General features: G+C 48.7%; 1 protein-coding gene and 1 long non-coding RNA gene across 2 annotated transcripts; one reads left to right on the top strand and one right to left on the bottom strand.

Moving 5' to 3' along the window:
* The first annotated feature begins 216 nt into the window (after nucleotides 1-216).
* On the top strand, nucleotides 217-10,962 carry LOC136794281 (uncharacterized). Its single transcript, XR_010840860.1, has 3 exons — nucleotides 217-410; nucleotides 700-1,362; nucleotides 10,794-10,962. It is a non-coding gene; the product is annotated as an uncharacterized lncRNA (long non-coding RNA).
* Nucleotides 5,981-13,859, bottom strand: CBR3 (carbonyl reductase 3). Its single transcript, XM_059064074.2, has 3 exons — nucleotides 13,054-13,859; nucleotides 10,896-11,003; nucleotides 5,981-6,464 (listed from the first exon to the last, which is right to left on the bottom strand). Exons 1-3 carry the CDS (start codon nucleotides 13,340-13,342, stop codon nucleotides 6,028-6,030), a joined length of 834 nt encoding a protein of 277 aa, XP_058920057.1. The 5' UTR covers nucleotides 13,343-13,859; the 3' UTR covers nucleotides 5,981-6,027.
* Between the last annotated feature and the right edge of the window lie 1,083 nt (nucleotides 13,860-14,942).

Raw genomic sequence — 14,942 nt, 5'->3', positions numbered from 1 at the left:
GGAAGAGCCCTCGGTGAGTGGGGCAGGGGTCGGGGAGCGTCCTCGACGCTCGGGGCAGGGCCCGGAAGACTGGCCCTTGGCTTGGGGCTCGGGACCAGGAGGCGGTACCTCGGCTGGAGGGGTGGGTCCCGGGGGCGGGTCATCAGCGCTCGGGGGCGGGGCCTGAACGCGGACTCCAGAGTGCAGGGCTCCCACCCCAACTCTCCCACAGCTTCCCGGCTGTGGGCGTCGCTCTCAGCCAGAACAACTAGCTCCCGCCCTCGCCGCGGGTCTGCTTATGGGGAGGCGTCGCACAGGTCGGGGGGAGATTTGGATTCGCCTCTAATGGAAGAGGACGTCGGTCAGTGAATCAGCCGGCCCAAGGAGAGGTTTGGAGTTACAGACAAGGAGAACCGACGGACCCGAGAAAGGTGGGCTCCGTGGCACTTGGCCATCGGGACTACACCCAAACTCTCGGGGAGGAAGCGAAATGAACCCTTCTGTACACGCTTGGGACGCTGGAGGTTTGGGGACCCTGGTAAGGTGCGCCGGCCCCACAGGCCGCACTTTTCTGACCCTTGGCATCGGAGAAGGTGAGGCCGGATAATTCCTGGAATGAGCTTCTTAATGTGGGCTCTGGCTCAGAAAGGAGACCTCACATCAAGTCTAAAGAGCATTCATGTTTCCAGATAAACTCTAACCCCTTCCCGTCATCCTCAGGAGCCTTCGGACCTGGACAGTCCAGACGCACCCAACCTGGCCTGACAGCTGCAGAGCAAGAAGCGCCTGATGATGGGACTCAGGCAAATTTCACCTGAGCATCCTGGTTGCACCCGCTCAGGCTCCCAGCCAACCAAAGCAGTGCCACCTGTTGATTGAGGTTGTGATTTCTTTGGAAGCCTCTAACAATTTAACCCCTCACTGTCCCCTGGGAATTTTCAGACCTAGTTTGGGGCTCATAAATGCTAGGCCATCCATGAAAGAGTTTTGGGGGGTGGGAGTGGGGAGTCCATGAACACGTTGAAATTGTGTAGAATATTTTGTGTTTACATATGTTTCTGGAGAAAGAGTATAGAGTTTGTATCAGATCCCCAAGGGGATCTATCACCTCCCCCCAAACATCAAGAATGTTTTAATAGTTTGGGATGCTGGACCTCTCATCAGCCAGGCTTCTGATTCTGATTCCATCTCCACCCAATTGGCATATACCAAGTGTCCCAGATGTAAATCCTCTAATGGTCAATTCTAGGAATGGTCTTAAAGTAAAAACAGAAGAAAACTAAAGGATTGAGCATTTGCAAGACAAAGAATTAATTTCATGAAAATGTTTCCTGATGAAGATGTGATAAATTCCATTTTTACAAGAACAAAGTTGACAAACAGGTGAGTTTCTTTTCTTTTTTTTTTTTTTAGGTTTCTCAAGTCCTAGCCACACTGCACATGGCATTGAACTAACAGAGATAAAAGAACTGCTTATACCCACCATTAAGGAGAGAGAATCAGTTTGTCTGTGCCCAAACCACTATGTACCACTTTGTCCTAGTGCATTTATATAAAATAATACACTTACCTTATAGTTAGGCCACCTAGCTCTGAAGAATGCCAGGTGTGTGGGAGGTTAATATAAATTAACTTTGACAAATAAGGGTAGTGTAAACCCTTAAAAGAACTCCATTTATAATCAGGATTATATGAAATGTACAGCACTAAGATTTAAAAGTTTATTCTTACAAGGATCTGTTTACTTGGGTCAAGCTGTCTTGTCACCCTTGATGTACTGAGCTGTGTTCATCTGTTTAAGACATGTAAATACATAGGTTCCTTGCATAATAATACTCAAACTAATTAGGGCACTTCAAATTTAATTTAAATCAGAATTTTACCCATTTTGAGAGCGAAGAAAGCACTGTAAATCAGAGGAAATGGGTCAGGCTGGCCCACCTATGAGGAAGGTTGGCCAGGGAAACGCATGCTGAGTTTCCATGTGCAGATACTGGTGACCCTCCAAGCCCGTCTCTTCTCCACCCATCTGTGTAGAAAGCTTGCATAGTTCTGTAGTTGATGCTGTTCCCACTTTGTGGCTGACTTGCAGTAACGAGTAAACCTGTGTCAGGATCGTCATTATCACCTGCTTTGATCTCCACTGCATCACTCTTTGGGTGCTTGGGCTGTCACAATCCTGTTACAGTTCAGTGGGTGAGGGCAAAGTCTACAGGCCAGGTCTAAAGCTGATGCTGTGTTTGGGTTTCCCACACGGGTGTCAACCTAGAAAAGTATATCACAGAGAAGCTGATGTGGATGGAATCTCTGTCACCATTTGGTGCCTAAAAACACGTATGAGATAATCCATTTAAAATATGCCACTTTAGGGAATTCCCTGGCAGTCCAGTAGTTAGGACTCCGCGCTTCCACTGCAGAGGCTGCAGGTTCGATCCCTGGCTGGGGAGCTAAGATCCCACATGCCGCGTGGCACGGCCAAAAAAATAAATAATAAACGATGCCACTTTAAAACCGTATTTCATGTATCTACTTTATGGGAAAGTTCACACAGAGGCTGGTTTGGGGATCTAATAACCATATGGCTTACAAATCCCTTAGATTCAATGTATCACCTCCCTTAATTTTTTCACCAAGGGAGTTGCCTGTGGTCTTTAGACTCGGAATAGTGAGGCTGGATGTACCAAGTGCTAGGCAGCAAGGAATTTTTTTTTTTTTTTTTTTTTGCGGTACGCGGGCCTCTCACTGCTGTGGCCTCTCCCGTTGCGGAGCACAGGCTCCGGACGCGCAGGCGCAGCGGGCACGGCTCACGGGCCCAGCCGCTCCGCGGCATGTGGGATCCTCCCGGACCGGGGCACGAACCCGTGTCCCCTGCGTCGGCAGGCGGACTCTCAACCACTGCGCCACCAGGGAAGCCCGGCACCAAGGAATTTTTCTGTCAGACAGTCCTGGATACAATTCTGACTCTTGGCTCTTACCTGTGTGATCTTGAGTAAGTTAATCAGCCTCTCCAAGGCTTTATTTCCTCACTTGAAACAATGACATTAACACCTACCTCAAAGGACTGTTGTGAGAAGTATGTAAAACAATGTCAGGAAAGTATTAGGCGTGACATACGGACTAGCACGCCATGGGTCCTCACTTCATGATATTTTTGCCTTTACAGCATACTATGAAACGTTTTCATGCACTTCTGTTAGTTAGATTCCTTTTGGTTGCAAGCAACAGTAAGTCACTTCAAACCAGCTTAAGGAAAAGGGAAACTTCTTTAAAGGATACAAGAGTTTCTTAGAGCATCTCTTAGAGCCTAGGATCTCAGGGATGGTCTGAAGATGGGGAATGGATGCCACTGTGAGAATGGGGGCCATCTCTCTTTGGGCCACTCTGTAGCTGCTTCTCTTCTTCTTTTTTCTTTTTTGCGGTACGCGGGCCTCTCACTGTTGCGGCCTCTCCCACTGCGGAGCACAGGCTCCGGACGCGCAGGCTCAGCGGCCATGGCTCACGGGCCCAGCCGCTCCGCGGCACGTGGGATCTTCCCGGACCGGGGCACGAACCCGCGTCCCCTGCATCGGCAGGTGGACTCTCAACCGCTGCGCCACCAGGGAAGCCCTGTAGCTGCTTTTCTTGAGAGTCAGTTTCCTCCTTCTCTGGCTATGCCTGGCTTCCTCGGCTCCTTAGACCACGTGGGGTGGGGCGTGGCCACTCACAGTAGCAGCTCTGAGCATTCCCAGATCCAGTGTCGCTGGTCCTCCTCTTCAGAGGGAGGGGCTACAGCTGCGGTAGTCAACAGAGGCTAGCAGGACAGAGCCATCTTGCAGCTGCTGCAGCTGCAAACATGGGGAAAGAGCAGGGGGGATGGGTCCAGGAGACAATTCTTGGGAAGAGGGTGCTGGGTAGACCATCGAATAAGAGCCCCCAGTGACCTTTCCATAAAAATGAGAAATTCCATTCTGATCAGCAGTTTACAATTCGGGGTCTTCTAAGTGGGCTACATGCTGATCCAAAAAATGTCAAGGTGGGATATGGCTAGAGACAAAAAAAGGAGAAGAGATCAAAGGAATTGGCCTGTTTACTCATGCATTTCCTGTCTGTGACGCCATCAGGCAGAGCCTGAAAGCACTCCACGGTCCCTGGGCTTCTACCCGTCATTGGCAGGAGTCTGGAGCCTGGCTGCAAAAGTCCAGAGTATGAAGGGTATTCAGGAAACTTACAGAAAGCCATTAAAATGTTTTTAGAACCAGGCAAGAAGTCATTAAAATATCTTAGGAGCTATGGTCTGAGACGAATATAAGAGCATGCGGCATTTAATCAGGCAATATAGAGATGGCTAGAGGAAGCGAAATGCAGTCTGGGTGGGATTCAGACCTTCCTCTACCCAAAGTGGATGGAAAAGTGATGTGAGGGTCGTGAGAGCTGAACAGACACTTTGCAAGGCTGCCATCGCAAGTCAGAGAGTCGAGAATAATAAATACCTTGCACCCTGTTATAGACCAGAAATACTAGTGTCACCTGTGTAGTCCTGGTCCCCCAAATAAGTGAAACCTTCAGCACTTCCATACTTTACTGATCTCCAAATGAAAAACACCATTACCCCTTATTTCTGCCATGCTGTTGTCGGGAGATATGACGTGACCCTTGTGGTCATAATCAAGGGACAAAATTGCTGTTTCCCACTGTGAACAGCCCATCACAACTTGGTAAATCTGTGGTTTCTTTCCTTTGTATTTTATGCATCGTGCACCTGTTGCATTTTTGTTGTTTGGCTACCCATTCCTTCTGAAGTCTTGGCTCCCTAGCAAACTTTCTTTGCAAGTACGTTTCTTGTCTTTCGTAAGATCCTTTGGTCGCCAGGTCTTTTTTCTGCAGGGTATAACCAGAAGGCAGGAGGCTGGTTGCAAAACCAACCTCATTTGAAAGCAGTGGAGTTGCCTGTTGTCAGAGAGAGCGCAAAAGGGGCTCAGAGAGGGGCATCCGAAGAACCACCCTGGCCTGTACCTTACAGGGGAGCAGAATAGGTTAAGGAAAAAATATCTGCATGTGTCGGAGCAAAGAGATGGTCTGGACAAAGTTGCCCAGGCATGAACCAGCTGAAAAGAGTGGCAGGGCAACCTTGCAAACGTTCTGGGAAGAACACAGGATGCAAAACCCAAACGGAAAACCTATTACGGAAGAAACCACAACCCAACAAAAGAAGGACATTCCTCCCAAGTCCCTCAAGCCACACAACTTCGTAAGTGTAAGAACCAATTTCAGTGTACTCAAATGTAGGAAAACAGAAGGAGATATAAAGCAGGGTTGCAGAAATAAGGAAACAGGATAAATCACCATCCTTATAGAGTCGACAACCTGGAAACAGCAAGGGACACCTGGAACGTGGCGGGGACCTGCTCTGCAGCCCTGGGACCTCTCAGGAGGCTGGTGGTTCTCTAAGTGCCATCCCAATACCAGCAGCACCTGGGAACTTGATAGAAATGCCCACTCTTGGGCCCCAATTCCAGGCAGTGTTTTAACACACCCTCCAAGTGATTTGACTGCCCTCTAATATTTGAGAACCCCTGGATTATGTGCATCTCCCTCTCAGGCTAGAGCTTGGGCAGAGCAAAATTGCTCAGCTCCATTCCAGAACTAGACACTTTCTTTTTTTTTAAAAAAAATAAATTTATTTATTTATTTTTGGCTGTGTTGGGTCTTTGTTGCTGTGTGCATGCTTTCTTTAGTTGTGGTGAGCAGGGGCTACACTTCGTTGCGGTGCACGGGCTTCTCATCGTAGTGGCTTCTCTTGTTGCAGAGCACGGGCTCTACGTGTGCAGGCTTCAGCAGTTGTGGCGCAGGGGCTTAGTTGCTCCGCGGCATGTGGGATCTTCCCGGACCAGGGCTCAAACCCGTGTCCCCTGCATCGGCAGGCGGATTCTTAACCGCTGTGCCACCAGGGAAGTCCCAGAACTAGACACTTTCTCATCGACGCCCCATAAGGACAGAAACAGAATTGGACTATAACACCAGAATTCATTCCCCAAACATTTATTAAGCCTCAAGTGCCAAAGCAGACATTCACCAGTTTTGGACGACTTTGTCCCAGACTAGCTGCCCGTGAGGCTCGGTGGCATCTGGAGGCAGGAGGGCCAAGTAGACGGGAGTCTCAGCCCCCTCCTCCACGGTCCTGGAGCCATGAGCCCCCACCATGTCCATGTTCACCCACCCGGGGCAGCATGCGTTCAGAAGAATCCTGTCCGCTTGTCTCTTCTCATCCAGATGCTGGGCCAGGATTCTCGATAAGACCGTGACCCCCAGTTTGGACACCCCATAAGCAGAGTTGGGCCAGCCCTCCCTCTCATGCACCTCATTTTTTGTGTCCTCCACAAACTTTTTCATGAGCTCCACCAGGTCTTCCTCTGTGAGTGTCTTACATCGGAACTTCTCCTGCAGATCTTCGCTGCAATTTTCAAGGGCTTTGGAACCCTGTAAACTACTGACATTCACCACTCTGCCTGAAACAGAATAAGAAAAACATAGAAGCATGTCACAAACAATCGTTGGTTGACTACTGACAAACATGACTGAGTCATGGGGCAGGTATAATTGCTGATTTAAAAAGTGATTCTAGAAGGCATTAAAAAAAAACCTCCAAAGGCATTCAAAAATGCCTCAAGAATGCACCAGTGGGTTTTACCTTTTTGTCCCTTGTTCTCCCAAAAGGAAGGACACATTTCTGTCAACAACAGGGGCTAAAGAGCAGTGATTCATTAGAGGAGCAGAAGGTAGGTAGGTCTGTGGGAGAATCACCAGGTAGTTTTATAAAACACACCCTCCTACACACACACACACATTTCCAGGTACTTGTGAACTTGTTTTCCGGGGGACAGCGCCCTCACCCTTAGATTATTTCCTAGGGTCCTGGGGCCACCCCTGTACCCCTGAGTGCCAAAATCAGGTTTAAGCAATCCCTTGCCAATGACCCTTGTCTATCCTTAATGATGGATACCTTCACATGTGGAATGGGTTGATTCTCCATCCCAGTTTTGATTTTCATTGCTTTTTTTTTTAGCCCCTAGTTAACAAATAAGTAAATATAATTAGTTAATATTCATATTAGCAATGATTCACAGCTACTAATGAGACAGATCTGTCCATAAAATAAAATATGAAGGCCAAAAACTAGAAAATAATTTGAAGCATTGATAGAAATCCCCAAGCCCGTGAACGTGTGAATTTACACATCCTGTCCAACATCAAAAAGCACCAAATTTTGGGGGTTCTTTTCTCACATATTATCCTGAATCCAATTCTTTGCATCCAACAGGTTAACTGGATTTTATTTCATTTTCTGAGTGGCATTCACCACAGGTACACATTTGTTGGTGGGGTGTGTACATGCTGGGAGGTTCTTGTGGGCCCAGCCCCACACGGAGATGCCCTCACTTTGTCCTTGTACATAAGCATCTCACATAGCCCGCAGGGACTCAAGACTCTTCAGTATATTTTTTCCTTCCTTCCTTCTCCCTGCCTCTGGTAATATTTCTTTCCCAACTTTTAACTTTGAAAAACTTTGCAACCTACAGAGAAGTTGCAAGAATGGTTTAATAAACACCCATATATATACCCTTCAGCTGAGTTTACCAATTGTTAACATTTTGCCACATTTACTTTCTCTCATTCTCTAAATTGCAGACAGATACCATAAACCTTCACCTTAAAACACTGTAGTATACAGAAGAGCATTCCCTTCCATAACGGCAAATGTGATCACATTAATCATGGTACAACACTATTATCTAAACTATAGTCCATATTCAAACGTCCCTAATTGTCTCAGTAATCTTCCTTTATAGGTTTTTTTGTTTGTTTTCATCCTGGGTCCAATGGATTGTTGCATGGACCCTGGAGGGATACATGGGTTGCATTTAGTTGTCCTATCTATCTCTTTAGTCTATTTAGACTAGAGCAGTTGACAGTGATCTTTTTAAAGACTCTAAGCCATTATTTTTTTTTTTTTTTTTCCTGTAGTACGCGGGCCTCTCACTGTTGTGGCCTTTCCCGTTGCGGAGCACAGGCTCCGGACGCGCAGGCTCAGCGGCCATGGCTCATGGGCCCAGCCGCTCAGCGGCATGTGGGATCTTCCCGGACGGGGGCACGAACCCATGTCCCCTGCATCGGCAGGCGGATTCTCAACCACTGCGCCACCAGGGAAGCCCTAAGCCATTATTTTATAGTAGTTCCCCCAGTTTGGATTGGCATGATTTTTTTTTTTTTTTTTTATGATTAGATTCACTTCAATATTTTGGCCAGGAATTCTGCTTTGCTGAAGTTATGCTCTTCATTACTTGCTAAGCAGCTTTGTACTCAAACGCTTGGCTGCTACAAGGAATTAAATTCAAACAGGAAAGGAGGAAAGAAAAGAAAAAACAAATTACAGGAGCTACTCTATGGCTTCGATGGAAATAAAAAACTTCCTAAGAGGAAGAGGCGTTCCCTTTGATCTCAAGGCACACCCCTGGGGGAGAGGCCAAGGGGTGACATTTACAACAGCTAAATGGGCCCAATCAGCCCTGAAAAGGGCTCAGCCCAAACCATCACCACCACTCTTTGCTGAGGTCCAGGTGGCTCCACGGTCCGGAAACAGCCCCTACTGCGTTCTGGCAAGAGTGGGCAAATAGCTCCCCCTAGTGGCTTAACAGTTGCTTAACCTATTCACTCACTCTTGAACCAATAAGCAAGCGGGATAACTTTCTTTTTTCTTTTGTTTTTTTGCGGTACGCGAGCCTCTCACTGTTGTAGCCTCTCTCGTTACGGAGCGCAGGCTCCGCGGCCACGGCTCACGGGCCCAGCCGCTCCGCGGCACGTGGGATCCTCCCGGACCGGGGCACGAACCCGTGTCCCCTGCATCGGCAGGCGGACTCTCAACCACTGCGCCACCAGGGAAGCCCCGGGATAACTTTCTTTAAAGTGATATTATAAAGCTAAGTAAAGAGTGGCTTTTAAATCAGCTTTGAATGTGGAGAAAGTGACTCCCTACAAACCAAGGGGCAGTGATGCTCCGCGTTTTGCCCTTCAAGGTGACGTTTATTGAAAAGTCACCACTATTCTCAATGTGTTGCAAACCAAAGATTCCTGCTTTGGGAATTACTGTAACAGAAAACTGGTTAAAGACAGTGATTCACCAGCACCGGGTGGGTCCCTGAGCCCCACCCTCCCCAAAGACTTCTTTCACCTTTCAAAATGGTTGGTTCACAATCATTTGGTGCTATAATCCTTCCCTAACTAGAACTAATTATCCTGGTTTGATTAAGGGGTGAAGTTAGGAAACTGGGATACTGTTTCCAGCTCTATTACTACCTGGCTGTATTCACTTCTCTGGGGCTCAGTTTCCTTCTGTATAAAGTGAAGGTGTAGACAGATACCATAAATGTACTTTAAAAATGTACTTTTTTTCAATACTTTGCAGCTTTCAAATTCTATGATTCTAAAATCTATAAGAAGATTTCATGATACTTGGTAAAAGACACAGCTACGCTGGAATACTATGCAGCTGTAAAAAAGAATAAGAGCCCCAGATATAGTAAGTGAAGAAAGCAAGGTGGCAAACATTATATTTAATATCCCTTTTTTTTTGGTAAAAAGGGAAGCAAATATATACACACACATTTATTTTTGCTTAGATTTGCATTTAAAAATTCCATCCCCTTGACCCTGGACACTCACCAACTCCATGTCCCTGGGCCCAAGGCTTCTTTGAGCCAGTACCTGCAACTCTACCTGTGAGCTTTCTATGATCCCATCCCACTAAGAAACCAGTAACAAGAATCACCTGTGGAGGATGGAGAGGGGCAGACAGGTGGAACTCTCACCGTGCATCTTTCTTCAAAATGTTAAATTAAGAAAAGCATGTTTCTACTAAGAATCACAGAGTTATTCTTCCTAAGAATCACAGTTGGTTTCTTGGGAAAGAAAATACTCAGGGGAGCAAGGCTTCTCTCCCCACCTCCCAGCACAGTTGTAATTTACACAGCTAAGATTGTTTGTCAGCAGATGTCTTCCCCACTGGACAGGACTTCCCTCCATGGACAGGACCGTCCACACCCACAATACTCAACACTGTATTCCCGGCACCTGAGTAATGCCTGGATTATGGTAGGCGCTCAATAAATGTTTGTGGGAAAAGTAATAAAAGTTATTCATTGAATACTTGAAAGTGTGGGGAAGATATTTCCTAATAAAGAAAAGTTTCTTTTGGATGCTCTGAACCAGATTGGCAAAGGCTGGTACAAGAAGAAAGGAATAGAGGAAAATTCCTAGTAATGAGAGAACAGGCACTTTCCCCAAGCCCCAGGTGAGCTGGGCGAGGCCCGGCCACCTTGGGGAATTGAGAAGGACTCACTGAAGTTGCTCAAAGGCAAGAGGCCTTTGGGGACTTGAAACACCTTATCCTTCTAGGATTCAGTTCAGGACTCGGGACCCAAGAGCATCACCATGTATCATACACATCTTTCTTTTTGGAGGTGGGGGAGAAGATGCACTTTTCATAAATGTTGAGGGAACAACTGGGTAGCCATATGAAAAACGGTACATTTGGATCCATCTCCTTCCTACACACGGATAAACTGCAAATGAATCAGGTATCTAAACATACATGCATCTGTACATGCCTAAGTTCACTCATGCCTGCATGCATAAACATGCAAGTTCTGGAGGAAAAGTGAATTAATTGTTCCATAAACTTGGAGTGGGGTATACATATCTTTCAACAAAACTGAAATGTTCAGATGAGGAGCCAGATACTTTGAGAAAATAATGCAGTTTTCTATTTTTCCCCCCTACAGAGAAATAGTACCCCTGGGTGATTCCTGGGGGACAGCCCCCCGGCCAGTGGGTCACGCCTTGCCAAGGGGAGGTAACCTGACAGTCCACAAAGCTGGACTTACCGTGAGGTTTCACTATTGGCAGTAATTCGCGGCAGACATTTCTCGTGGCAAAAAAGTTTGTCTTCAGTGTCATCTCAGCTTGAATGTCAAACGGTGTTGGATCATCAACTTTCAAAAGAGAGACGGAAACAAAGTTATGCATTTCCTCCTGAAATTCATAAGACAAAGTGGATCTTATCTCTAATGAAAGACAAAATCAGCTAACTTTTTTTTTTTTTTTTTTTTTTTTTTTTTTTTTTGCGGTATGCGGGCCTCTCACTGCTGTGGCCTCTCCCGTTGCGGAGCACAGGCTCCGGACGCACAGGCCTAGCGGCCATGGCTCACGGGCTTAGTTGCTCCGCGGCATGTGGGATCTTCCCGGACCAGGGCATGAACCCGTGTCCCCTGCATCAGCAGGCGGATTCTCAACCACTGCGCCACCAGGGAAGCCCTCAGCTAACTTTTAAAATAATAAATTTATTGATTTTTGGCTGCTTTGGGTCTCCGTTGCTGCGGGAGGGCTTTCTCTAGTTGCAGAGACCAGGGACTACTCTTCCGTTCGGTGCGCGGGCTTCTCATTGCGGTGGCTTCTCTTGTTGCGGAGCACGCGCTTGGCGGGGGGGCTCTAGAGCACAGGCTCAGTAGTTGTGGAGCACGGGCTTAGTTGCTCCGTGGCCTGTGGGATCTTCCCGGACCGGGGCACGAACCCGTGTGCCCTGCATCGGCCGGCGAACTGTCAACCACTGCGCCACCAGGGAAGCCCTAAAACAATTTTAAAACCACGAGATCCGTGGTTCTCAGACTTGGAGCGTGTGTGGGAAGCACCTGCGGGGCCTGTTAGAACACGGCATTCTGGGCCCCGCCCCCAGAGTTTGGGATCCTGAAGGTCCGGGGTGAGGCTCCAAAATTTGCATTTCTAACCAGTTCCCAGGTGACGCTACAGCTACTGGTCTGCGAGCCACACTCTGAGCAGCAGTGATCAGAGTTCGCAGTCTTGGATGGGCATAGGAGGCACCTGGGGGTTCTGTTAAAAGGCAGATTAGAATGCAGCACGTGTGGTGGCGGGGCTGGAGATCCTGCGATTCCAGCGAGTGTCCGGGGGGCAGGCGCTGCCGGCCATAGCCCACACTCTGAGGGGCAAGAGCTTCCCTCTGAAGTCAGCGCTCCTCCGTGTGTCCTCCAGGAAGCCGGGTATTTATCCACCAATTACCCAGACGTCGGCTCCAGGGGCTGTCAGTCGCCCCCCGCCCCCGCCTGCGCTCCCAGAAAGCACGCAGACCGAGGCGCAGGTGCAGGTGCAGGGCGCTGCCGAGGGCCCACGGCCAAGGGGATGAAGACTTAACGCTTCACAATGCTTCGTTTTCCTCCGCTCTGCCTCTTCTCTTCCCCACTAAGTTGTTAAGTGAGGCTGGCCTGTTTATTTCTACCCGCAGCACATGGCAGATCGATAACTTTCTTACTCGAATAATAAGAGTAAGTAATCTCCTTGATCTCTCCCCTCCCGCGCCCCGCCCCCCGGCCCCAAAGGAAGGTGCTACTTCAGACCACACTTATATATGTTTGATAACAAACATAGCTTCCCTGGGGGTGGGAACCACGCTCGCTTCCTTTTTGCCAGAGCCTATCAAAGCTCTCCATTAAAAAGCTCCATTAAAGCTCTCTCAAGTCCACTAGCGCGTGCACGTGCGCGCTAATCGTGCTCCCGAGACCCACTTCCCGTCCCGAGCAGATGCCGCCTCGTATCTATGAATGCGCCCTTTCAAGGAAAGAGAAAGCCCAATGTGAGTTTTGAGACCCTTCGCAGAGAAAATGTTTCTTGCATTAGAAAGCTGATGAGCTTAGCAGGGCGTGGTGCCCTCCCAGGAGACCGATTCTCTTGCGAACCTCAGCAGCTGTCTGTTCTGGGAGGGTCCTGGGCTGAGCCCTGGCGTGCTCAGGTCTGCACAGGCCGGCAGGCGGGCGGCGCGCACTGTGCCCGGAGCCCGGGCGGGTCTCGAGCTAAACGAACCGCTCCCGCGACTCCGTGGGAAGCGAGAACCAGCCGTGGGAGGCGAGAGCTGAGCGCATCCCGAGGGGCGGGCTCTGCCTTCCGTAACTTAAGTGGGCGGGTAGGGGGCGTATGCGGCTCACTGTCTCGCACCCTCGGAGCGCCCGGGGACCTCCCGCCCCCCACACCTACTCGTGAAGGCGATGCCCGCGTTGTTGACCAGCACGTTGAGCCCCCCGTACTCCTTGCGCAGGAAGTCGCGCAGCGCGCGGATGCTCTGCAGGTCGTCGATGTCCAGCTGGTGGAAGCGCGGGCTCAGGCCCTCGGCCTGCAGCTGCTGCACGGCCGCCCGGCCCCGCTCCACGTCCCGCGCCGTGAGCACCACGTCCCCGGAGAACTGCCGGCACAGGTCGCGCGCGATGGCGAAGCCGATGCCCTTGTTGGCCCCTGTGACCAGCGCCACGCGGGTGTAGGACGGCATGGCCGGGTGCCGGGCGCGCGCGGCCGTTGGGTGAAGAGCGAACCGGGCCGTGGGCCACGGGCGGCGCGCGCTGCGGAGGCCCGGCCACAGTCAGAGAAGCCAGGAAGAACTGTGTTCTAGGATCCAGCGCTGTGACTTGCAGAGAACGAGGCTCCGGTCCTCGGTCCCTCCCCTCCGAGGAGGGGCCATCTGTTCCTGAAGGTTTCGCAACGCCCCATTCCCGGGTCCGCCCCCTCCCCGCGAGGCGCCCTCTTTTGATCCCGCCTCTTGAGCCAAGCTGTGGTCTGCGGGGTCGAGACGCTGTTCCCCTAAAGCAAAAGCGGACGGTGACGGGTCGATAGGGTCTAGAGATTCCTTGCAGTTGGATTGAAGAAACTATTGTAGGAGAACCCCCAAAGGAGAAAAACAAGTGCTGAGTAATTTTCTTGGGCGTGCGTCCGTCTTCCACTGCAAAATGAGGATGTTCGCTTTTTCCTTGACTACAGTGAAATTATTTCGACACGGTAACTGCTTCTCAGGACACAGATCCCATGCCTTGCGGAAGAGAAACTCAAGAGAGGAATGAGAGGAAAAAAAGGTCCCAAGAACAGATTTACAGGTGTGGGCAGGATACCTAGCTGTGTGGGATCCTAGCTGTGGGCGCCGCCAAGCGGGAGAGAATGTTTATGAAACTCTCATTGTGGGTGAAGCCTCTTACCGGAACGTTTTTATTCATCTTACACAACTCCTACGGGTGCTAAGTGTGTGCATTTTAGGTTTGTCCAAGGAGGATACATATATGCATTTTTTTTCTCTAAGTGAAATTTGTGCCCACAAAATTCAACTGAAAATGAATCTCCAAAGGTGTGTCACGGAGTGGACAAGCAATTAGAACTCTCCCACCCACCTTCTTTAGTGTAATCTGAGTGCCTTTGATCTGAGTGTGTTTGATTCGTGACTTTTAGATTCATGGAGAGCTACGATCTCATTATGACTCAGCTCTACCCAAGCACAGGTTGGCTGAGCTGCCTGTGTCTGTCACCTTGACTCCACTTTCTCCATCAACTCAACAGGTGAGGTCAGGAAGGTGGGCACCTGCTGGGGCTCACCCAGTATTTTCTTTTTTCTCCTAAAGATTATTTGGAACTCTATTTTAAAGATATAGGGCTATTCGGGTTTTTTGTTTCTTTCTGAGTGAGCTTAATTCATGTTTTTCAAAAAATTTGTGTATGTCACCTAAGTTGTTGACTCTGACATGAAGTCGTTCATTATATGCCCTTACCAATCCTTTTAATATCAAGAGTGATGCCCCTTCTCTCATTCCTGATATTGGTATTTTGTGTCTTTCGTATCTTTTTCTTGATCTCTCTGGTTAGAACTATTTATTTATTTATTTTCTTAAGGAAGAAGTTTTTGGTTTCATTGATATGCTTCTCTATTTTTTCTGGTTATATTATAGTTCCATTCTAATCTTTATTTCCTCTCTTCTCACTTTGGGTTTTCTAGTTGGTTTGTGTTGTGGGGTTTTTTTTTTTTTTTTTTTTGGTTGTTGTTTGTTTGTTTTGTTTTTTAACCATGGAAGCTGAGATCATTGATTTAAGATCTTCTTTTCTAATATAGA

The sequence above is a fragment of the Kogia breviceps genome, chromosome 5 (genome assembly GCF_026419965.1).
Source record: "Kogia breviceps isolate mKogBre1 chromosome 5, mKogBre1 haplotype 1, whole genome shotgun sequence".
Lineage (NCBI taxonomy): Eukaryota > Metazoa > Chordata > Mammalia > Artiodactyla > Physeteridae > Kogia > Kogia breviceps.
The sequence above is the reverse complement of the archived record's forward strand: the minus strand, read 5'-3'. Positions and strand labels throughout refer to the sequence as shown.